The 25,764-nt window shown below is 43.5% G+C and overlaps 1 protein-coding gene across 2 annotated transcripts in view; it reads right to left on the reverse strand.

Moving 5' to 3' along the window:
* The window catches only part of map3k9 (mitogen-activated protein kinase kinase kinase 9), a 187,009-nt gene that overhangs the window by 34,909 nt on the left and 126,336 nt on the right, over window positions 1-25,764 (reverse strand). The window contains exons 3-8 of one of the 2 annotated variants that reach the window (XM_068039547.1): window positions 23,651-23,831; window positions 21,338-21,486; window positions 12,375-12,550; window positions 8,190-8,430; window positions 7,745-7,867; window positions 1,228-1,381 (exon numbers count right to left, since the gene is read on the reverse strand). In XM_068039547.1, coding sequence (XP_067895648.1) covers window positions 1,228-1,381; window positions 7,745-7,867; window positions 8,190-8,430; window positions 12,375-12,550; window positions 21,338-21,486; window positions 23,651-23,831 — 1,024 coding nt within the window. The remainder of the gene's footprint in view (window positions 1-1,227; window positions 1,382-7,744; window positions 7,868-8,189; window positions 8,431-12,374; window positions 12,551-21,337; window positions 21,487-23,650; window positions 23,832-25,764) is intronic. The other variant, XM_068039548.1, reaches the window with a different exon arrangement.

Consider the following 25,764-nt stretch of genomic DNA (forward strand, 5'->3'; position numbering starts at 1 on the left):
GGAGTGGAGTAGACGGAGCTTTACTCTGCATGCAACAGCGAATTTAAGAGCGATTGATGTTGGTAGTGGGTGACAGAAATGAAAAATGTTGGTTGCCAGTACTAAAAACTCTCACCCCGGCACAAAATTCACACAAAAAGGCATTAAAACCGCTGGAATCATCTGCCTAGAACGAGTTAGAAAGAATTACTGAATCTGATGGTGCGAGGCAGCTGAATTTATGTCAGTGTGAAGGCAGATAAAATCACTAATCCAATGTACCCCTAATTCTACTTGATTGGTGTGCATTAACATCCAAAATTAACCAGGGAGACATTTCCAATTGAATTAGTTCAACAACACAGTGGAGCCGCTGGTGCTCCAACTTCACCCCATTTATCCCATGGTAATCCCAGGTTCAAAACACTGACGGCAACATCTGAACAGTTTGGCAGGCACGGGAGCTACAGCTGCCCAAAGCTTACAGTCTGTCGGCATTGCTTGATCTCAGGGGATGTCTGCATAGGGAACCTGCGATGAAACCACTCAGCCCACCAAATGGCACCCAGTGGCAGCCACTACATTCATAGCTGCCAGTACGTTACCCTGAGAGATCAGAAAGTAATTCAAATAAGGCATGATTTAATTCCTTAGTTAGCCAGGGTAACCCCTCCCCCCACCCCAAACCCAGAACAAATGTTAAGACAGGTTAAAAAAGTCAACATTAGTGGCCATGCCTTCAGCTGCCATGGCCCTGAGCTCTGGAATTCCTTCTCCACCTCTCTTTTGCCCTTTAAGACGCTCTGTAAATCTACCTCTTCGACCAACCTTCTGGGCATCTGCCCTAATATCTCCTTTTATAAGTCGAGGTCAAATCTGGTTTGCCAACACTCCTGTGAAGAATCTTGGGGCATATTATGTTAAAGGCCCTATATAAATACAAGTTGCTGTTGTAAACCATAGGGGAGCCACACTTGCAGGGGGCACACGTTGGTGAATCAGGGTTACAATTACCTTATCTCCAACCCATGCCCCCACATGGTTGAGGCGTACTGCTGGGGTCAAGGAATTAACCCCATAAGAATTCTTTGTAGTGTTATTTTTTAAAAAGATACACATTTGCCTCTTAAGGTAATTGAAAAAAGGATTTCATACTAACTTAGAGCAGTCCACTCACTAACATTGCAAGACAACAATTGATATTGCAAACAAGCGTAGAGTCAATATCATACAATACTCTTCTCTTACCTATCTTCCCCACCAGCAAGATCCTTTTGATGTAAAGAACTGGGGCCCCACGTCCAGCCTTTCTTTTTATGCCCCTTTTTTTCTTCCTCGTCACATTCTTCTCGCTGAAACACTGAACTGCGGCCCCAGGTCTTATTGCTTTCACCTGGTGTTACTATGAAGAGGTTAAAAAGATGGCCGTTTATCCCAGTAGTTTCATATCAGTCACTGGTGAAATAATTTAAGGTTATTCGACATGTAGGACTTTTACACAAAACGTACGAATTTTCCAGCAATGGTTTACAGTTAGCGCATCTATCTGCAGGACTAGATGTGGCTTAGATGTTGTCCACCAAGCATTACAGCCCCATTACCTGACAACGATCTCCTTCCCCCACTCTGAAGGCCTGCTACCTGACCCAAACCGGACGGGACACGTGTCGGGTTCGGGTCGGGTCGGGTAGGACCAGATCGGACACACTCTATCACCACCTCAGGTAAGTGACTCCAATGTTAATTGACTTTTTGGACTTTAAAGGTGGTTTTGTTAGTTATCTTAAGTTTATGCAGGTAAGGAACAAAGTGAAAAACAGAAGGTAGGTTAACTGATGGTCAGGTCGGGTTGGGCGTTGGAAAAAACAGAAGGACTCGGGCCAGGTCAGGCTCGGGATCGGATGGGGTGCTGTCAGGCTCAGGTCGGCTCTCATTTGCAGACCCGAGCAGGCCTTTACCCCACTCTTCCCAAAGGTGTATAGCTCGAAGTTGCTGGTAGTCTTCCAGTACCCTCCCTCACATTGCCATTTTCCAGATTCAAACCCAGACATTGCTGGTCAGCAGACTATTTGACCACAGGGAAGGACTTCACAACTTATCTTGATCCTGACCTCACCCGATATCAATGCACATGCACTTTCAGCAGAGGTCACTGGGTACCAATCAGGAGTGGTAATCCCAAGTTGTTTTTTTCTCTTCTCTAACCCAGAATACCAGTTACACATTCCTCACTGTATTTTAAAAAAGTAATTCTACAAAATCATACTGACAATATATGGAAGAACCCAAGTTACAAGCACGGCTACTAATTTGCACTTTTCACAGAAAAAACGAATGGAATTGCAGATTGCAACTTTCAAAACAATGTTTAGATTTTTAAATAAAGCTCTATTTTACCTATCATTCATTCCAGTTCAAAACTGTCTTAAGTCATTTCTCCATTCTGTCAGGGAAGGTAACATACATTCTCTTAGTGTTGGAGGGTTCATTGCACCAGAGAATGGATTTTGTTTTTGTGCTCAGTGTCTGGATCAGTACACTGGACTCCAGCAATGTGTTTTTGTCACCAATGTCAAGACCACCCCCACCAGAGTGATATTCTGCTCACCAACACCAGCCATGCCTGCAACTATAGAGATGCTCCCCAATACAGATCACAAGAAAAATATGGAGGAGCAAAGCCACTCGACTATTCCAGGCCCAGCCAATAAAAAAACTCCTTTGGTCTCTCACTTCTCTCTTTCCCATTTGCACCATAGCATCCAGCTGTTTCTCGATTGACTCCAAGCTTTTCTCCCCTCTCTTAGATCTGGAAGTTCATTACATGTTTTGGATCACATACCATATAAAAACTTCATGATATCAGTCCTGCTGTTAAGGTTACCCTAAAGTAGTATTCTTTGCTAATTAGTACCAAATTATGGGCGGTTCTGTGCTGAGGGCCGATAAGAATTCATGGGACAAATATCTGCAGTCATGACAGATCATAGAGCCGTCCAGTTTCAAATGATCCAAATTTCCACATCATTTATTGGTAAACTCAATTTTTAACCATGCCAATACCGGTTTCCTAAATGAATTCCCTGCAATTCTTAGGGCGGAGCTATTGTCTCTAGTTTGAAAAGGCTGGGTTTGACACTGAGACTTTTTCTTCTTCTTTAATGAGGATGTGGGCATCACTGGCAAGGCCAGCATTTGTTGCACATCCCTAATTACCCTTGAGAAGGTGGTGGTGGTAAGCTGCTTTCTTGAACTGCTGCAGTCTATCTGGTGTGGGTACACCCACAGTGCTGTTAGGATTTTGAACCAGCGACAGTGAAGGAAGGCGATATATTTACAAGTCAGAATGGTGTGTGACTTGGAAGGGAACTTGCATGTGGTAGTACTCCAATGTGTCTGCTCTCCTTGTCCTCCTAGGTGGAAGAGGTCACGAGTTTGGAAGATACAGTCGAAGGAGGTGTGGTGAGTTGCTGCAGTGCATCTTGTAGATGATATACACTGCTGCCACTGTGCATTGGCGATGGAGGGAGCGAATGTTCAAGGTGGCGGATGGGGTGCCAATCAAATGGGCTGCTTTGTCCTGGATAGTGTCGTGCTTCTTGAGTGTTGTTGCAGCCGCACTCATCCGGGTAAGTGGAGAGTATTCCATTACACTTCTGACTTGTGCATTGTCGATGGTGGACAGGCATTGGGGAAGAGTGGAGGGGGTAGGGGATCTGTCTGGTCTTTTGTAAGTCTTGGTTGGTGAAATACCTGCTGTTACAGAGAGAGAGCGAGAGCGAGTGGAGTCAGTAGCCGTTTTCTCTGTGGTTATGTCAAAGTGGGCTTAGTGTTTCACAACCTAGCTGGGCAACATTAAGGCTAATAATGGGATAGCAGGCACCCACTGCATTTCAGCATGTGGAGCAGACACAAGTACTTCACCAGCCCAAACATCATGGTGTATAAGGCTCATTAACCCATCGAAAAGTACTAAAATTATGAACCCTCACCATAATCAGAATTGCACAACTAAGCAACACTCCACTCTGACCATGGGCTGAAGGGGAGGCTCTGTTGGATAATTGAAAAGTTTCCCTTGGCTGGCCCTTCCTCCATACTGTGTCCCTAGGAAAACATGTCTTGTGTTCTTTGTGCAACCAGCAGACCGTCAGTAGCTTCAATCTTCATGTGCAGCAAACTGGCAGCATCGTCAACCATCTTTAAATACAATGCCTTTTCATTATTAAGCAAAGTCAGCTCACCTTTGACAGGTGTGCGTAGCCCTCCAGAGGCAGTGGCCCCAGGACTAACCCCACATTAGCATCCTCTATGTTTCTGAAATCTATTTCTGATTGACACATTTGTTTAGATAAAGAGAAAGCTCTTTTTGCCAACAGAGGCATAACTGAGGCTGCAGTGGAGGCTCTTTATCTACTGTTCGATTCTATATGTTATCAAGAAACGGCTGAAGGCACTGGATACTGCAAAGGCTATGGCCGGGACAACATTCCAGCAAAAGGACTGAGGACTTGTGCTCCAAAATTGATGCTTCTCAGCCAAGCTGTTCCAGTACAACTACAACACTAGCATCTAGCCGACAATGTGGAAAATTGCCCAAGTATGTCCTGTTCACAAAAAGCAGGACAAATCCAATCCGGCCAAATACTGCCCCATCAGTCTACTCTCGTTCATCAAAGTGGCAGAAGGTGTCATCAACAGCGCTATCAAGTGACACTTACTCAGCAATAACCTGCTCACTGACACTCAGTTTGGGTTCCGCCAGGGCCACTCAGCTCCTAACCTCATTGCAGCCCTGATCAAACATGGACAAAGGGCTGAAGTTAAGAGGTGAGGTGAGAGTGACTGCCCTTGACATCAAGGCAGTATTTGATAGTGTGTGGCATCAAGGAGCCCTAACAAAAGGGGAGTCAATGGGAATCAGGGCAAAAACTCTCCACTGGTTGGAGTCATATCCAACTCAAAAGGAAGATGGCTGTGGTTGTTGGAGGTCAATCATTTCAATCCCAGGACATCACTGCAGGAGTTCCTCAGGGTAGTGTCCTAGGTCTAACCATCTTCAGCTGCTTCATCGATGACCTTCCCTCCATCATAAGGTCAGAAGTGGGGATGTTCGCTGATGATTGCACAATGTTCAGCAGCATTCACAACTCCTCAGATGCTGAAGTAGCCCGTGTAGAAATGCTGCAAGACCTGGATAACATCCAGGCTTGGGCGAATAAGTGGCAAGTTACATTTATGACACACGAGTGCCAGGCAATGACCGTTTCCCACAAGAGGGAATCCAACCATTTCCCACTGACATTCAATGACATGACCATTGCTGAATCCCCTACTATCAACATTCAGGGGTTACCATTAACCAGAAACCGAACTGGACCAGCCATATACAAGTACTGTGGTTTCAAGAGCAGGCCAGAGGCTGGGAATTCTGCGGCAAGGAACTCACTCAAGAAGCTTGACACCTCAAGGATAAAGCCACCAGCTTAATTGGCATTCCATCCACCACATTCAACATTCACTCCTACACCACCGAAGCACAGTGGCAGCAGTGTGTACCACCTACAAGATGCACTGCCTTCCAAATCTGCAACCTCTACCACCTAGAAGGACAAGGGCAGCAGATGCATGGGAACACCACCACCTGCAAGTTCCCCTCCAAAGAACACACCATCCTGACTTGGAACTAGGTCGCCCTTCCTTCACAGTCCCTTCCCAACAGCACTGTGGGTGTAGCTACACCACATGGACTGTAGTGGTTCAATGCAGCAGCTCACTGCCACCTTCTCAAGGGCAATTAGGGATGGGCAATAAATGCTGGCCTAGCCAGCAATGTCCACATCCTGTGAAAGAATGAAAAAAATTACAGGTTGGGGTCAGTACAGCACTCTGGTGACTGTCTCATACAAGTCTGATCATACATACCTAGCTTATACTGAGACCTTTATGACATCGAACTGCAAGAACCCAAGCGGTATGTATTGTTTTGGAACTTATATACCACAAGTTAAGAATTGTAAAAACAAAAAAAATTGCTATTTTCTTTAAATTACATAATATCTCAAATGTGGTGTTTACCATCACTCAGACCTACAGAGTATATGCTGAGATCCTGAACTACTTTCAGTGCTTTCTTCTACAATTGAAAGGGTTCGCTATTCTGCCAGTTACTGAGGTCATATTTTGGAGCAAGGACTTGATTATCAAAACAGAATCAAGTGTTTGGAATGAGAAAAAAAAAAAGATGCATTGGAAAGGTGCCTGAATTGTAGATGATGCAAAGTCAAATGGCATCTCTAAAAAGACAAGGATTGACCTCTGTTGAGGAAAGGGATTGAAGATTACAGAGAAATTAATAGCACTGCTTGATTTCTTCACCCCGCCACCACCCCTCCCCCACCCCCCAAGGGGTACAGAAAGCATTCCTTAAATAGGGTATTAACAGGTGGTATAGAGGAGAAGTCTGTCATGGAATAACAGACTCTGGATGGAATAAACATGGTGGCTGAATCTGAACTTGACTTTCTAACTTGCTGTAAATTAATGCAGTTTCTGTGAGCTAAAATCACTGTTTACAGAAAATAACTATTCAAAATGACCTCAAAAAGAATTGCCATTCAAATTATTTACAACAAAACTAAAATTAATTTAGACAACTGAAACCATCCCTCAACACACAGCAGAAAAGAGGTCATTACCCCCTCCACAGCTGGATTTGAACCCAGGTGAAAGGACAGTGTTCAAACTCCTTGGGCAAAGTGTTTTAAATTAAAAATGGGATTTAACTTTTTCACAACCAGATGTGGGAGGCGGGGAGAAAAAGGAAGAGAGAGAGAGAGAGAGACACACACACACACAAGCTGTCCCTTGGATAATATAACATCTGGCACTGATGGATTTAAACTCAATGCTCTATTTATACATTTGCTGCCCCCTCCCACAGTACCATTACAGGTCAGCACAGGAGAATGAATGAGAGGCAGGTTGTTGTACAGATGCAATCATGATTGACGAGCTGAGAGACTGTTGTTGCAGAATGAAACTCTGCCTGCTGATTTTTCCTGCGGGCCTGAAACATTATAGGCTGCTCTGCACCTGTAAAGTGCACCATCTAGTGTCCTAAATGAGAACTGGCAAAATCAAGGCCAGTCACAATTCCTCAATTCACCTCCTGATGGCCAAACCCACCTCACAAGTGACCTTGCAGGCTCGTAAGGGGGTCAACTGCGAGTCATTCACTATAAACAGACAGCAGATACTCGGGAGCGTGTTGCAACTGAGAGACGGTCAGATGTTATCAAACCTAAAAGCAAAGCTCAAATTTTGTCATTTGATCCCAGAGCAGTGTTGCACCCGTACAACTTGCATTTGGTAGGATATGTGAGAATTCACAACACAGTTTTTGATTTTAATTTCAGTGGTTGGGTAGTGTTTTGGTAACGGCAAAGGTGTGGAATACAGGTGGAAAATAGGAGTGAGGCAAATCCGGTGGCAGTCTGGGTATCATAAATGTTAAGTGATTGTCAGTTAGATATTGATATATTAAGTGTTATATAAATACAGTGCAACAGGTGATCAGCAGTGAGATACAAGGCACAAACTAGACTGAAGAATTCTGATGAACATCAAATATTTTTGGTTCATTGCTGCCTTTTAAATGATATATTTGTAATAAATTTCAAAGCAAAATATTACAATATATGCCTCACTAGAAATGACTTGCACGTTCCAGACACTAAATCCATGGTGCTACTGCAGTACTCACGCTGGATTGCCCTGAGTCGCGGGATGATGGTGGGGCTCGCTGGAGGACTTGAGCTGCTGTTGATCAGACTCTTCCTCTTGTCCAGAGTGGGAGAGGCCTGCACGGTGATCTTATGCTGGAAATCTGTAGAATATTTGAAGGCCAAAAGAATTCAAGAGTTGGAGAGAGTGGGGGGTTTGGGGGGGGGTGGGGAGGGGGAGGGGAGGTGGAAAAAAAAGGTGTGGAAAGCGCATGAGAGTGGGCAGGGGCGGGCGCAGGAGGGAGGCTGGGCAGAAGAAAGAGAGACGTAAGAGTGATTACCTGCCTTTCCAAGTATTGACCACTTTACTAACATTCCTTGATTGACCACGTGAGGTGTCCAGCGCTGCCTTTGAACCATTTGGTGAGAACATGTGCGGACATTTCTGGAATAAGAGAATCAAAACGTTCTCAAAGTGCCACCTACCGGAGGGGAGACTGATCCGATTGCCGTCCTTGAGCTTGAGCCGGCTTTTCTTGAAGTTGCCTTTCCGTTTCTTCACTTTGGGCTTCTCCTGGTGCAGCTGGTGGAAGATGATGTTGAGCTCTCGTTCCAGAATGTCAATCTCTCGTTCGGCCAGCTCCTGCTCCCGGCGCCGCAGCAGCTCCTCGTGGTTTTTCTGCTGCAAAGCTGCGCGGGATAGCTCTTCCTCCCAGGTTCGCAGTTCCTAGTTAACACAGGATGTTTATTAGCGACAGAGTTAATGCCCAAGAAACAAAACAGTACAACTGGGCGGCACAGTGGTTAGCACCGCAGCCTCACAGCTCCAGGGACCCGGGTTCGATTCCGGGTACTGCCTGTGTGGAGTTTGCAAGTTCTCCCTGTGTCTGCGTGGGTTTTCTCCGGGTGTTCCGGTTTCCTCCCACAAGCCAAAAGACTTGCAGGTTGATAGGTAAATTGGCCATTATAAATTGTCACTAGTATAGGTAGGTGGTAGGGAAATATAGGGACAGGTGGGGATGTTTGGTAAGAATATGGGATTAGTGTAGGATTAGTATAAATGGGTGGTTGATGTTCGGCACAGACTCGGTGGGCCGAAGGGCCTGTTTCAGTGCTGTATCTCTAATCAAAAAAAAAACTGGCCAGGCTAACATCCACCACTATAGATGGTTGCTGCTCCCTTTTATACTGGCCGCACCTCAGAGCATCAGGTGTACAGGCAGGTAAATGCTGCATTACACCTGTTCTTGAGGTCGAACAGGGAGAACCCAGTGCGTGTAGTGTAACCCACATGTCACTTGTTTTCTGCAAGCTGGTCCATCAGCCAAGATTCATTTCACTTCCTGTTAATGCACCTCCTGTTTTTCATTACCTCAAAATTGTGGAATTCCTGATCTCCAACATTCCAAGCTTGGCACAAAAATTACTTCTCGCCTATTCTTTTCAACCCCTATGCCATTCTTCACTGAGATCCCTGGATCCTGACCGGTTTCTCACTAATGAAGACAACTTGGGCTGGTGAATAGGTATAAAGGATGGTGCCATTTACACTCATTTGGGGAGCCTCTTCAATTTCTACAGGAGCTGACACTCCTTTACTGCCAGGTTCCTAACTTAGTTAAAAACAGAAAGTGCTGGATACTCAGCAGGTCTGGCAGCATCTGTGGAGAGAGAGGCAGAGTTAACATTTCAGGTCAGTGACCTTTCACCAGAACTACCACCAGCACCTTCTGTTTTATTTCAGATTTCCAGTATCCGCAGTATTTCGCTTTTATCGTAACTTAGTTAGGTGTGGCAGGGCCAGTCAGTTTATAATCTTTACCATAACAGGACATGAATGGGTTATAAAGAAAGAAAAACTTGCATTTATATAGCACCATTCATGAAGTACTTTTAAAAAGTAGTCACTTTTGCAATGTAGGAAATGTAGTAACCAATTTGCACACTGTCAGCAACCCACAAACAGCAATGTGATAATGGCCAGATAATCTGTTTCAATGATGTTGATTGAGGGATAAATATTGGCCAGGACACTGAGGATAACACCCCTGCTCTTGTTTGAAATAGTGCCATGGGATCTTGTACAACCACCTGAGAGGTGCAGACAGCATTTTGGTTTAACACCTCATCCTCTGACACTGCAGCACTTCCTCAGTGCTGCATTGGAATGTCAGTCTTGATTTTTGTGCTCAAGTCCTGGAGTAGGTCTCAAACCCACAAACCTTCTGACTCAGAGGCAAGACTGCTACCAATTCAGCCATTGTTGACACGTTGTATAAAACCCTGTACAGAGAGGATCCAAGAGGCAATTTAATAGAGCACCAAAATCTCTAGCTGCTGCTTATAATCTCAATGTAGAGGGCATTCCTCGAATAGTCAACACTTTGATTGCTCAGATGAGCTAAAGGAATGAACTCAATGCATCAATTCAACAGTTAATAAAGTAAATAGAACATTTTGTATTTTCAAAAGAATAATGGGATTAGCCTCATTATCACTCAATTGAAAAGCAGTAGTCTGTCCTCAAACCAGGAACCCTGCTGAGCACAATAGAGCACTGTAATCTATTACTACTGCTTTACCCAACAATGCTGCATTTTTAAACAATATTCATTCATGGGATGTGGGTATCACTGACTGGGCCAGCATTTATTGCCCATTCCTAATTGCCCTTGCGAAGGAGGTGGTGAGCTGCCTTCTTGAACTGCTGCAGTCCTTGAGGTGTAGGTACACCACAGTGCTGTTAGGAAGGGAGCTCCAGGACTTTGACCCAGCAACAGTAAAGGAACAGTGATATAGTTCCAAGTCAGGGTGCTGTGGCTTGGAGGGGAACTTGCAGGTGGTGGTGTTCCCATGCATCTGCTGTCCTTGTCCTGCTAGGTGGTAGAGGTTGTGGGTTGCGAAGGTGCTGTTGAAGGCGTCTTGGTGAGTGGCGGCAGTGCATCTTGTATATGATATACACTGCTGCCACTGTACGTCGGTGGTGAAGGCAGTGAATGTTGAAGGTGGTGGATGGGATGCCAATCAAGCAGGCTGCTTTGTCCTGCATGGTCTTGAGCTTCTTGAGTGTTGTTGGAGCTGCACCCATCCAGGCAAGTGGACAGTATTCCATCACACTCCTGACTTGTGCCTTGTAGATGGTGGACAGGCATTCAGGAGACAGGAGGCAAGTTACTCACCACAGAATTCCTGCTCTTGTAGCCACAGTACTTAGGTAGTTGGTCCAGTTCGGTTTCTGGTCAATGGTAACTCCAGGATGTTGATAGTGCAGGATTAGGCAATGGTAATGCCATTGAACATTAAGGGAAGATGGTTAGATTCTTTCTTGCTTGAGATGGTCATTGCCTGGCACTTGTGTGGAGTGAATGTAACTTGCCACTTATCAGCCCAAGCCTGATGTTGTCCAGGTCATGCTGCATATGGACATGGGCTGCTTCAGTACCTGAGGAGTCACAAATAGTGCTGAACACTATGTAATCGTCTTCAAACATCCCCACTTCTGATCTTATGATGGAAGGTCATTGATGAAACAGCTGAAGATGGTTGGGCCTAGGACACACCCTGAGAAACTCCTGCAGTGATGTCCTGGGACTGGGATGATTGACCTACAACAACCACAACCATTTTCCTTTGTGCTAGGTAGGACTCCAACCAGTGGAGAGCTTCCCCCATCCCCAATTACCATCGAATCCAGTTTTGCTCGGGCTCCTTGATGCCATACTCTGTCAAATGCTGCCTTGATGTCAAGGCAGTCACTCTCACCTCACCTCTGGAGTTCAGCTCTTTTGTCCATGTTTGGACCACGGCTGTAATGAGGTCAGGAGCCGAGTTGTCCTGGCAGAACCCAAACTGAGCATCAGCGAGAAGGTTATTGCTGAGTAGGTGCTGCTTGATAGCGCTGTCGACCACCTGTTCCATCACTTCGCTGATGACCGAGAGTAAACTGACAGGGTTGTAACTGGCCTGCTTTTTGTGTTAGTTGTTTAATTGTCTATCAAAATTTTGAGTTGCTAGATATGTTCGACATCTATCCCATTTAGCATGGCAGTAGGGACACACAACATGAAGGTGGATATCCTCAATGCAAAGACAGGACTTTGTCTCCACAAGGAATGTGCGGTGGTCACTCTGACCAATACTGTCATCGTCACATGCATCTGCGACAGGCAGATTGGTGAGGAGGAGGTCAAGTAGGTTTTTCCCTCATGTTGGTTTCCCTCACCACTTGCCGCAGACTCAGTCTAGCAGCTATGTCCTTTAGGACTCAGCCAGCTCATTCAGCACTGGTGCTACCGAGCTGCTCTTGGTGATGGACATTGAAGTCCCCCACCCAGAGAATATTCTGTGCCCTTGCTACCCTCAGTGCTTCTTCCAATTGGTGTTCAACATGGAGAACATACACTATATAAAGTGACATGCCACCAGATTCAAACTTGTTCCAGTTGGTTAGGGATGCATTTCTAGCATACTTCAGCTAGTTGAACAACAGTGTATGATGCAGTGACTAAGAGAAACCAGAAATGAAGGAAAGCAAGTGTGATAAGGGAATAACTCAATAGAAGAAAAGGAGAGGAGATAAAAGAATAAGAAGGAGAAAGGGAAAGTGAGAAACAAATAAACAAAGTGGGAGGGAGAGAAAGAAATAAATGTGGCAAACCTTAAATGTCCTACCTTCTCCTTTTCCCGGAGTTGCTGAAACATTTCCTGGATCTCCTGCTTCCATTCTTCTTGCAAGGAGTGGAATGAATCCTGCGGCATTTCAAAGAAGCCAGATTCCTCAATGGCAGTGAGTTGATCCAGTATGCAGCTGAACGATGGACGAGAGTGCGAATCTGTGTTCCAGCAATCTGAAGCAAAACCACAAAATTCATATTCAGTTATTTATTTAATAAACATTTCTCATCCTTATCCCTTTAGCTGAGACCTCTCAGTAGAATCAGGGAACCTGTCTCTGGAACTCTTCTTAGGTCATTTTCAAACCAGACCGGCCACAAAAATATGCCCTCTAATAATTCCTTCTTTTCCATGGAAAAATGAACAAAACTTTTATTCAGCATCTCAACTAAGCAGTCTGAAGTAGTTCAGGCACTTGACATATATTTCACTCGCACACAGCTCAACATTCTGCTGGTTTTGTGAAACGGAAATGATGTTTAACCAATTTATTGGAGTTCTTTGAAGAAGTAACATATGCTGTGGATAAAGAGAAACCTAGGGATGTACTGTACTTAGATTTCCAGAAAGCATTTGATAAGGAGCAACTCAAAGGTTATTGCGGAAAATAAAAGCTCATGGTGTAGGGGGTAACATTTTGGCATGGATAGACAATTGACTAGCTAACAGGAAACAGAGAGTACGCATAAATGGGTAATTTTCTGGTTGGCAAGATGTAACGAGTGGTGTGTCACAGGGATCAGTGCTGCGGCCTCAACTTTTTACAATTTATATAAATGACTTGGATGAAGGGCCTGAAGGTATGGTTGCTAAATTTGCTGATGACACAAAGATAGCTAGGAAAGTAAGTTGGGAAGAGGACATAAGGAGGCTACAAAGGGATATAGATAGGTTAAGTGAGTGGGTAAAGATCTTGTAAATGGAGTATAATGTGGGAAAATGTGGAATTGTTCATTTTGGCAGGAAGATAAAAAAGCATATTATCTAAAAGATGAGAGCTTGCAGAGCTCTGAGATGTAGAGAGCTCTGGGTGTCCTAGTGCATGAATCGCAAAAGGTTAGCATGCAATTAGGAAAGCTATGTTATTGTTTATTGTGAGGGGAATTGAATACAAAAGTAGAGAGGTTATGCTTCAGTTATACAGGGGATTGGTGAGACCACATCTGGAGTATTGTGTACAGTATTAGTCTCCTTATTTAAGGAAAATGTAAATGCGTTGGAAGCAGTTCAGAGAAGATTTACTAGACTAGTCTCTTTTACCTTGTTCACCTTCATTGCTTTCTATCTCTTGCCCCACCCCCACCTCACTTGCTTATAATCTGTGACTTTTCTAATATTTGTCAGTTCCGAAGAAGGGTCACTGACCCGAAACGTTAACTCTGCTTCTCTTTCCACAGATGCTGCCAGACCTGCTAAGTGATTCCAGCATTTCTTGTTTTTGTTTCAGATTTCCAGCATTCGCAGTATTTTGCTTTTATTTTAGTGTTTAATTCACTGCCACTTCTCTTCCAGGAATGCCTACCTTGAAGAAGTTCTGCTCTTCTCTCCGACGGGATTTTCGTTTGTCTCTTTTACCTTGTTCACCTTCATTGCTTTCTATCTCTTGCCCCACCCCCACCTCACTTGCTTATAATCTGTGACCTTTCTAATATTTGTCAGTTGCGAAGAAGGGTCACTGACCCGAAACGTTAACTCTGCTTCTCTTTCCACAGATGCTGCCAGACCTGCTGAGTGATTCCAGCATTTCTTGTTTTTGTTTCAGATTTCCAGCATCCACAGTATTTTGCTTTTATTTTACTAGACTAATACCTGGAATGGGCGGGCTGTCTTATGAAGAAAGGTTGGACAGGCTAGGCTTGTATCTGCTGGAGTTTAAAAGAGTAAGAGGCGACTTGATTGAAAGACAAGATTCTGAGGAGTCTTGACAGGGTGGATGTGGAAAGGATGTTTCCTCTTGTGGGAGAATCTAGAACTGGGGTCACTGTTTAAAAATATGGCGTCGCCCATTTAAGTCAGAGATGAGGAGAATTTTTTTCTTTCAGAGGATCATGAGTCTTTGGAATTCTCTTCCTCAAAAGGCGGTGGAAGCAGAGTCTTTGAATATTTTTAAGGCAGATGTAGAGAGATTCTTGATAAGCAAGGAGGTGAATAGTTATTGGGGGTAGGCGGGAATGCAGAGTTGAGGTTACAATCAGATCAGCCATGATCTTGTTGAATGGTGGTGCAGGCTCGAGGGGCGGAGTGGCCTATTCCTGCTCCTAATTCATATGTTCGTACGTGTGTTCATATGGTACCCACCATCTAGACTCTCACATGGAGAGCACTCAAGACACCAGAGAGCAGCTCATGCCAGTACCAGTTCCACGTGCACGAGTCAGCACTTACAGAAGAGAGAGCATTTCTCAAAATTAAATATTTGGTATTTGTAACTGGCTCTTGAAGGGAGGGAGTGTACTCGTGGGATAAAAATTGCATCAAATGCTTCAATATCTGCCTATACATGTAAGAAGAAGAAGAAATAGGAGGATGAGTAGGCCATTTGGCCCCTCGAGCCCTGCTCAACCACTCAATTGGATCATGGCTGATCTGATTATGGTCTTAACTCCACTTTCCTGCCCAACCCCATAATCATCGACTCTCTTGTAGATCAAAAATCTGTCGAACTCAGCCTTGAATATATTCAATGACTCAGCCTCCACTGCTCTCTGGGGAAAAGAATTCCAAATATTAATGACCCTCTGAGGGAAGAAATTCTTCCTTGTCTTGTCTTAAATGGGAGACCCCTTATTCTGAAACTGTACCCTTTAGTTCTAGATTCCCCCAGGAGGGGAAATATCCTCTCAGCATCTACCTTTATCAAGCCTCCTCAGAATCTAGTATGTTTTAATAAGATCACCTCTCATTCTTCTAAACTTCGATGAGTACAGACCTGACCTGCTCAAACTTTAATCAGAAGACAACCTTTTCATCCCAAGAATCAGCCGCGTGAACCTTCTCTGAACTCCCTCCAATCCTTCCTTAAATAAGGAGACCAAAACTGTATGTAGTACTTTAGGTGTGGTCTCACCAACTGTTGCAAGACTTCCCTACTTTTCTACTCCATTCCTCTTGAAATAAAGGTCAACATTACATTTGCCTTCCTAAATACTCGCTGTACCTGTATGCTAACTTTTTGGATTCATGTACAAAGACATCCAGATCCCTCTGTACCTCAGCATTCTGCAGTCTCTCTCTTTTTAAATCATATTCTGCTTTTCTATTCGTCTTCATTAGATTCTTTTCCAATGTACTCAATCTAATCTTGTGTGTTTCTCTAGAATGTATGAAATGTATGAATGCTTTTTGGGAAAATATAAACTACAAAAGGTCCCCCCTCCAACCAGCCCACTCCTGTAGGGTTCTACTGGTAAAAATAGCAAATGAGCTCAGCCATACAGACCATAAGATCCCAGGTTAAATTCTGTTCCGTGTGAGGTTAACCAATCTCAGTCAGGGCGACAGTAAAGACATAACTGACCTCAGTTTCCCTTTGGCTCAGGTGGGAAAGGGGGAAAAAAAAGACAGCCAGGGTTCCTGCTTTGGATACCTACAGGAAAGGGCTTGTGGTGTTTATGTGGCCTCAATGCTGCCCAAGGTTAAATAGCTTGCCCAATGATCAATGCCAAGGATCACGCATGGAAAGTGGCCACTGATTCAGCTACAAAAGGGCCATCTGCGTCCATGAAATTGTACCCTGGCAACAGTGCCTTCAAGAGAAGGATCAAACTAAAGGATGTGGAAAAGCTGACAAGAAATTTTGCTGAAGCCCAAGTAAAGGTTATGAACATTTTCTGCGAAATAATTTTATGGTATTCTGCAGAAGTTAATGCTGCGCCAAATGAAAGACTGCAGGATTCCTTGCTTTGCATCACTGACCTGATGCAGTCCTCAATCCTTTCAGCAAGGCTTCGAGCTTTCAGTGTATGCTACTGTTCTGACTGAGAGGGGAGAAACGCACTGTCAATTCAGTCCCATTACTCCACAGGTTACAGCATATTATTAAAGTTTCCAATCTACTGCAAATTAGCCAAATTAAGCACTTTATTAAGCCCTAGAACAAAACACACCAAATCAGGTATCTTTAAACAATAACAAATTAACTATTTATTAATAGGCCAAATCTTAAACACTATTGAGATAAATCTATGTCTGACAAAAAACTTTATAACTTCTTATTCCTCCTAACCCTCATGCACACACACATACAAACATACAAAAACCAACGGTTAACTGGTTTTAAAAATGATGTTTTAAATTAGAGCTGTTTCTTATGAATAATAAAACAACTGGGTTGTAAGTTTTGGTGTTATTTTTCCGGAGCGGTTAAGTGTCCCAGAGTCGAATAGTCAAATGTCACTTGAAGTCTCCAGGTGAGTCTGATGAACAGTCTGTAATGGATAGGCATTCACGGCACTTCGCTGCAGCAGGCGTCACATTGATCTTCCAACGAGTACAGCAACAGGTCTATTTAGATTTTGAATTAGCAGTCTATCAGTAGAAACTTTCCGAGAATTCCAGAACTGCCAGAAACACAAAAGGCAACAGAAAAACACTCCTGAGGCAGAAACTTCTTAGCGACTGGAAGTAAAAAGGAATCTGCTACCTCCAACGATGCAAAGATTCCTCTCCAGGGGTCTTTTCCTCTTCAGGCAAAACAGCCTGCAGGACAATGTAGATTTTCTGCTCAGACAAATCCTTCCTTCAAGGAGAACATGCTTCGCTGGTCTGTCAGATCAAACCAGTTCTAGCCAGTCTTTACACACAGTCAACCTGATGAAATACAGCATGTGACCTCTCTTTCTTGCTGTTACTTAGGAACACCTGCAGCTTGCACACACTGTTCCCAGAGAATATAAAAACTACTCTCAGTCTTAAAAGCACACAGTATTTAACAGAGGGGGGAGAAAACACTCCCATGACACTACTTTCAAGGGTTTAATGGAACTCCTGCTCTGGCCACTGCCATTAATCAGAACATGAGCTAAATGAAACGAGCGAAAGGAAATGCAAGTGCTGAAAATATGAAATAGCAGAAAATGCAGGAAATAAGACTGCATGCTGATTAGTGTCTGTAAAGAGGAAAGATGGATTAATCATTCAGATGTAAAGCTTTCTGTTCCGGTGAATGACACCCAGAAGGTGTCAGCTTTGGCTTAGCGGTAGCACTCTTGCCACTCGTGCAGTAGGTTGTGGGTCCATGTCCAACTCCAGAAACTTCAGCACATAATCTAGGGTGGCACTTCGATGCAGTGCTGAGGGATTGCTGCACTGTGTTTTGGATGAGATGTTAAACTGAGGCCCCCGCCTGCCCTGTCAAGTAGAGTTAAATTATTAAATGGCACTACTTGAAGAGCAGTGGAGTTCTCCATGGTGCCCTGGCCAACATTCATTTCTCAATCAGCATCTAAAACAGATAATAATTTATTTCATTGCTTTTTGTGGGTGCTTGTTGCGCACAAATTGGTTGCCAGATTTCCCACATTGCAACAATGACTGCATGTCAAAAGTATTTCATTGTATGTAAAGCCTTTTGGGATGTCCTGAAGTTATGAAGGGCACTGCATAAATGCTCATTTGTTAAGAACATTAGAAATAGGAGCAGGAGGAGGCCATATGGCCCTCAAGCCTGTTGCACCGTTAAATAAGATCGTGGCTGATCCTATACCTCAACTCTGCTGTCCAATCTGATCTCCAAATGCCTCGATTCCCTTATAATCTAAAAATCTGTCAATCTCAGCCTTGAATATATTCAACAACTGAGAATCCACAGCCCTCTGGGTAAAGAATTTCAAAAATTCACAACTCGCTCACTCTCTCAACTCAGTCCTTACTGGCTCAACCCTTATCCTCAGACTTTGCCCCCTAATTCTAGACTCTTTAGCCAGGGGAAACAGTCTCCCAACATCTACCCCATCAAACTCTCTCAGAATCTTGTCTGTTTCAATGAAATCATCTCTTATTCTTCTGAACTCCAAAGAATACAGGCTGATTCTACTCAATCCCTCCTCATAGGAAAGACTTCTCACCCCAAGAATCAATTTAGTGGACCTCTGTTGCACTGCCTCCAAGGCAATTATATCCTTCTTTAGGTAGAGAGACCAAAACTGTACATAGTGCTCCAGATGTGGTGTCACCAAAAGCTCTGAACAACTGCAGCAAGACTTCCTTGTTCTTGTACTCCAACCCACTTGCAATAAAGACCAACATATTATTTGCCTTTCTAATTACTTTGCATTTTGTGTACAAGGGCATCCAAATACCCTTGAAGCCAACATTTAATAGTTTTTCACCATTTCAAAAAAAATCTGTTTTCTATTCTGCTCATCAATATGAATAACTTCACACTTCCCCACATTATACTCCATCTGCCACTTTCTTACCCACTCAGCCTCATTGTGTCCTCCTCACAGCTTACTTTCCCACTTTGCTTTGTAGCATCAGCAAACTTGGATACATTACACTCTGTCCCTTCATTATTGTTATTAACATAGACTGTAAACAGCTGAAACCCCAGCACTGATTCTTGTGGCACCCCCTCTAATTACAACCTGCCAAACTGAAAATTCCCCGTTTATCCCTACTCTCTGTTTTCTGTCCATTCCATCCTCCATCCATGCTAATATATTACCCCCAGCCCCATGGGCCCTTATCTTGTGGAATAACCTTTGATGTGGCACTTTGTCAAATGCCTTTTGGAAATCCAAATATAATAGATTCACTGGTTTCCCTTTATCTATGCTGCTAGCTACATCCTCAAAAAACTCTAATAGATTTGTCAATCACCATTTCCTTTTCATAAACCCATGTCGATTCTGCATAATCACCTTATGATTTACACCACTTCCTTCATAATGGATTCCAGTATTTTCCCAACAACCAATATCAGGCTAACTGGCCTATAGTTCCCTATTTCTCTTTTCTCAAATAACAGTGTTACATTTGCTACCTTACAATCTACTGGGACCGTTCCAGAATCTAGGGAATTTTCAAGATCACAACCAATGAATCCACTATCGCTGCAACCTCCTCTTTCAACAGCCTAGGATGTAGAGCATCAAGTCCAGGGATATGTCAGCTTTTAGTCCTACTAATTTCTCCAGTACTTTTTCTTTACTGATATTAATATACTTTAAGTTCCTCAATCTCATTAGACCCTTGCTTTCCTATTTCTATTTTTTTTTTAGGTCTTCTACTATGAAGACAGATAAAAAATATTTGTTCAACATCTCAGCCATTTCTTCATACCCTATTATAATTTTTCCTGTCTCAGCCTCTAAGGGGTCTACATTTACTTTCACTACTCTCTTCCTTTTTACATACTAGAAGCTTTCATAATTTGTTTTGATATTTCTTGCTAGTTTACTCTCATATTCTATTTGCTCCCTCTACCAATTGCTGGTTTCTAAAGCTCTCCCAATCCTCAGGTTTACTACTCTTCTTGGCAACATTATAAGCCTCGTCTTTTAATCTAATACAATCCTGAACTTCTGGTTGGCCACAGTGGGATCAGTTTCCCTGGATTTTTTATTTTAGAGATACAACACTGAAACAGGCCCTTCGGCCCACCGAGTCTGTGCCGACCAACAACCACCCATTTATACTAACCCTACAGTAATCCCATATTCCCTTTCACCTACCTACACTAGGGGCAATTTACAACGGCCAATTTACCTATCATCTGCAAGTCTTTGGCTGTGGGAGGAAACCGGAGCACCCGGCGAAAACCCACGCAGTCACAGGGAGAACCTGCAAACTCTGCACAGGCAGTACCCAGAATCGAACCTGGGTCCCTGGAGCTGTGAGGCTGCGGTGCTAACCACTGCGCCGCCCCTTTTATTTCTCAATGGAATATATATACATTGAAAATTAGAAAGTATGTCTTTAAATATTTGCCATTGCTCATCTATCATCATATCTTTTAATCCAGTTTCCCAATCTACCTGAATCAACTCGCTCCTCAGACCTTCGAAATTGTTTTTATTTCTTTTTCTCTCTTTCTAACTTGCCTTTTCCCTTTGAACCAATGGCAGCCCTGCTAGATATTTTGAGCATTTTTATTTTCATTTTGGAACAAAGATTAGTCAACTATGAGGTTCAGTGACACTTTAACACTAATAGCTGAAAAAAATAGATTGGGGGGGTGGGGTGAGGAGGGGAGATTTTCTCTGGACATCACACCCACACCCCCTTCCCCTACACCAATTCATCCTGGCCTATATAAATGCCACACACATACACACACAGGCATCTCTCCTCAATGATCCAACCATTGTAAGCTTATGAATGAACAGACACAAGGTCAGCTCCCCAGTTCCATGGCTAATCTTCTATGGCAATCTCTACTGAGGCTGGTGGTTCTGGGCTTGTGTGGTACACGGTTCTATCATTTCATTCTTACGCTCTCCTTGCCGAGAACAAGGTTACAGTGTGAGGACAACAATTTGATCATCTAGAGTTCAGATGCTTGGGAGAGCATCTACTATGTCACATTGTGCCTTTTTAAAACTGCATGTTGAGCATTAGCCTTGCTCAATACCTCAAGTGTATCACCAGCTCACATCTTTGTACAGTTGAAACATAAAAATGCTGCTCAGTCTACAGTACCCATTTGGTACCCTCAGACTTACCCTTACCTTTAAATTGGTAGATACGGAAGGTAAAAAATGGGAATTAGGATCTTTTGTACATAGAGTATCTCCATCAGGACAGCTTTCAAAACTACTTTTTAAATGTTAGGGAAAATAAAAGAGAATTGAAGAAAAATATGTTAAGTCAAAAAACCTTCAGCACCAACAGCATGTCCTTGACAAAGAAACAGGATGTTGGAAATGCAAACTATTTCATCATGTTTTATCTTTACATTTGAAGTGATGTGTAGATGACTGAGAACACTTCTGCCCTCGAGAAGGTGGACACCTTACCATCCATAAGTTTGCTGAAAAGCTCTGGACAGGTGGAGGGAATGGGAAGGGCTAGTTTGTTCATAGCCACACCATAGGCCACAGCCAGTCCATCAATCCCCCTGAATGGAACCTCCCCAGTCAGCAGTTCCCACAGCAACACGCCATAGCTGAGAATAAGAATAAAGCTCCTGGTTAGTGAAAAATAAATCTCAATTGCATGAACATTTCTAACATTTAGAACAAAGGTATAGGATTCTAAACTGACATTTTTCTTATGTGGCCACACATCAAGTTGGAAAATAAACAGTTTCAACACAAAACAGTTTTTAACTGTGTTTTTCTATAGGGCAACCAGGCTTTTGTATCAGAGATTCTGTGTTTTAGACGTTTGAGCAATGAGGAAAACCTGAAGATCTTGGGCTCTTCTACTTTAAAAGGAAGGAATTTTATACAAGACAGTCAATGATATAGGACAGCTAAATTCTGACCACTACCTCAACAATAGGGCAAAGGATACAGGTTCAAATGGGTGAAAGTCAAACTCAGGACGAGTGTAAGGAAGTTCTTCACACAAAGAGCAACCCATTGAATAGACCCTGGGTAGGGCAGTGTCAGATAGAAAGATGGAATTATTTAAGAGACAAGTGGTTGCTGTGATAAGAAGGCTGGGCCTGGGAAATCAGTTAAAATGAATACTGTAAATGACCCAACCATGCACAATAATGGGGAAGGGAGGGGCATATAAATCATCACAAAAGCAGGTCATGCTATATCGCATAACTTCTTGTACCAGAGGTCTGGGCATGAGATTTTGGTCTTCCCATCTCATGGTCAAAGTGTAGAATGATACAAACCCTACTTTTTGGAAGCTGATATGCCTCACATACTCGTCCTGTTTTGACTGCACCCCAATGTTTACGACTGCTCCCTCCCTCACCCTGAGGAAACCCATTTTAGCCTCTCCTGGATTGTGAAATGGGTCAAAGAGCTCATGGAAACGCTTTCTGATTCGCTCTCCAAATGAGAAGGTAAGTGATATTTAGCATGGGGGGGGGGGGGGGGGGGGGAAGAAAATGAAAACAGAAGTCGACAAAGCACACTTTAGTTAAATTGCCAAAACCTTGTCACCTCCATGTACAGCCTCAGATTTCAAGAATGGCACATGAACAAAAAATCATGGATGCTTCAAATCTGAGTGGTTCAAGGATTGTAATAATATTATATGCTCATTGATGTGGCACACGTTCAGCATTTCAAAGCAATGTGCTCCCAAAGGATTCAACCCTGTTGTATGTTCCTCCCAGACCTCAGTATGGTTTCCAGTAGCATAGTCAGCTGAGGTTGCAGATTAGCTTCCATTCTTTTTTAAAAATTCTTTCATGGGACGTGGGCACCATTGGCAAAGCCAGCATTTGTTGCCCATCCCTAATTGTGTTTGAACGGAGGGTTTTCTAGACCAGTTCAGAAGGCAGTTAAGAGTCAACCACATTCCTGTGGGTCTGGAGTCACATGTAGACCAGACCAGGTCAGGATGGCAGATTTCCTTTCCTGAAGGACATTAATGAACCAGATGGGTTTTTACAACAATCGATGATAGTTTCATGGTACTATTATTGAGACTAGCTTTCAATTCCAGATATTTTTTATTAATTCATTGAATTTAAATTCCACCAGCTGCTGTGGTGAGATTTGAAACTGTGTCCCCAGGGCATTAGCCTGGGCCTCTGGATTATCAGTCCAGTGACATTACCACCAAGCCACCGTCTCCCCCAGCCAGGCAGCCTTCATCACTCACTCTTGGCAAGCAGGCTGTACCAAGTGCCGCTAAAGTCGCAACATCAACTTCCTTTCCTTCCCACCCCACTCCCTAGAAGAAAGCCTTCACATACTAGCCTTGTGGTTGAAATGGCTGAGGTCAGGAATTGAGGAGAACAGACCTGAACCAGCAGGTGTTACACACCTCATCCCCACCACTGCCCATCTACTCATTAACATGGTCCTCTGAACAAATAACAATTTCCCATGGGAATTTTCAGCTAAAAACAGCTTTGAGTGTCTGAAATATATCTGGAACTTCAGTGACTGGCTATATTGCATTACCACTTGCAATGACTTTAGCATTTCTGATCTCCTTACAGAACTTAACCGGGGCATCCCTTCCCTCAGAGTAATGTGAATTAAAAGATTCACAACTGCTCTATACATTTCTCTTGTTCCACTTTTCAACATTCAGCCAAAGAAGGCAGCAGACCCTCCCCCTCAACCTTTTTTGAGTGTAGGAGATACTGTCAGCAAACTGTAGAGGAGCAAGGCCTACTGACAGATTCATACCTCCAGACATCACTGCCTTTGGAGAACATGGAGGAGCGGATGACTTCTGGTGCCATCCAGGCATAGGTCCCTGCAGCACTCATTTTGGTTGTCTTGTGCCACTCCCGTGCCAGGCCGAAGTCTGTGATTTTCAGAGTTTTGTTACTTAGGCTCTCGTTCTCCACCTTCTCGTGTATTAAAACTAGGAATAAATGGAGCGAGAATTTTTAATCTGAACAAAAATATCCTTAGTGGACATCTCATCAAAAACTGGTAGTTACTTGGGTATCTTCAATCTTCAGGAGAGAAAGTGTCAAAGAACCACCTGGCTAGAGATATCTAAGCAATTCAAATACAAACATTTGGTGTGATTTATCTAGATATGTTAGTGACTGGCAGCTTTCTGAATCTAACAGTCATTTACATATGGAAGCGCACATGCACCAATGTTCCCTCCAAGCTGCACCACCAATACAGCAACCCAAAGGTTCTCACACAGGCCGTGCCCAAGTCAGCCCCCATGTATGCATGGCTGTGCAAAAAAATTTCAAGGACTGCAGACTTAAATCACCCATGCACTACAAAAAAAAAAAGAGTGCACTGGCGTACACACACACACACACACTGCTCTTCTGGTTCAAGTGGATGTTAAAGATTCCAGGAAAATATAAGAGCAAGGGAATTCTTCTGATGTACTGGCCAATATTTCTCTCCTCAACCACCACCAAAGAACAGATCAACTGGCCATTGCGGTTTTTGAGATCTTGCCGCATGAAAAATAGAGGTTACATTAGCTGGCATGACAACAGTCACCGCACTTCAATGTAAATAATTGGAGGTGAAACACTTGGAGATATTTGAGGGATTCACTAAAGTGCTGTAGAAATGCAAGTCTGTCTTTCTTCAGAAATTGCACCATGTGATACTGCATCATAGAGGAAAAATTCAGCCTCTAACCTGTACCAAGTAATCTTAAACCATATGACAACAGGAGGGCCATTATTGGTCTCAGAAACACTATGCAGGGTTCCTACTTCCGATCACTATCCTGCGCAGCGAACATGTGGGGCTCAGATACAATGTTCCCACAGCTGGGATAACCTTACAATATTGAGTGCACTGGCTCACACACAAAGGATGGACATTTGGAAGACAGCAACTTCCTGTGGAACCACACCCTGTAATGAATCAATGCCTTCAGAATGGGAAATGCATATACATCATTAGCTATTCCCACTATGAGATGATTCATTTGAATGCAAAACAATATTGGCCATTTGTTGATCTAATATAACACAGTTTGAAGTATAGGCTGTGAAGATGCACATAAACTGCACATTAAGATTCCAAACCGACTACATTGTGCTAACTTTCCACCTAATTACCAATGCATTTTACAATAAACTGGGGAATTAAATACTTTTCCTTCCAGCATCAAACACTTATATATAGGTCAGTTTGATCCAGCTAACTAGTCCCAACTTGTTATGTGTTGGGGCACCTCCTGAGTGTGAATCACCAAACTCTGCTGCTCTGGGCAGTTACTGAGACAAGAGAAGCCAGCTCACACCTTTAACTCCATTCAATTCCTCCAAAAAAGGTGTTGCTTTGAGAACCCACATGGTTATGAGCTGTGCCTGCCTTCTGCAGGATATGTTGAACATTCTTTGTTCCAATTGTACTCAGGGCTTCTCGGTGACCTCTGCCAGCTGTCATGCCCAGTAAAGACACAACATATCATAGAGTCATAGAGAGATACAGCACTGAAACAGGCCCTTCGGCGCACCGAGCCTGTGCCAAACAACAAGCACCCATTAATACTAATCTTACATTAATCCCGTATTCTCTACCACATCCCCACCATTCTCCTACCTACACTAGGGGCAATTTACAATGGCCAATTTACCTATCAACCTGCAAGTCTTTGGCTGTGGGAGGAAACCGGAGCAACCGGCGGAAACCCACGCGGTTACAAGGAGAACTTGCAAACTCCACACAGGCAGTACCCAGAACTGAACCCGGGCTGCTGGAGCTGTGAGGCGGCAGTGCTAACCACTGCGCCACTGTGCCGCCCATATCCCTACTTTTAAGATACGAGCCTTATTCAATATGGAATCGTTGAATTTGACATCACC

The sequence above is a fragment of the Heterodontus francisci genome, chromosome 9 (genome assembly GCF_036365525.1).
Source record: "Heterodontus francisci isolate sHetFra1 chromosome 9, sHetFra1.hap1, whole genome shotgun sequence".
In the NCBI taxonomy this organism is placed as follows: Eukaryota; Metazoa; Chordata; class Chondrichthyes; order Heterodontiformes; family Heterodontidae; genus Heterodontus; species Heterodontus francisci.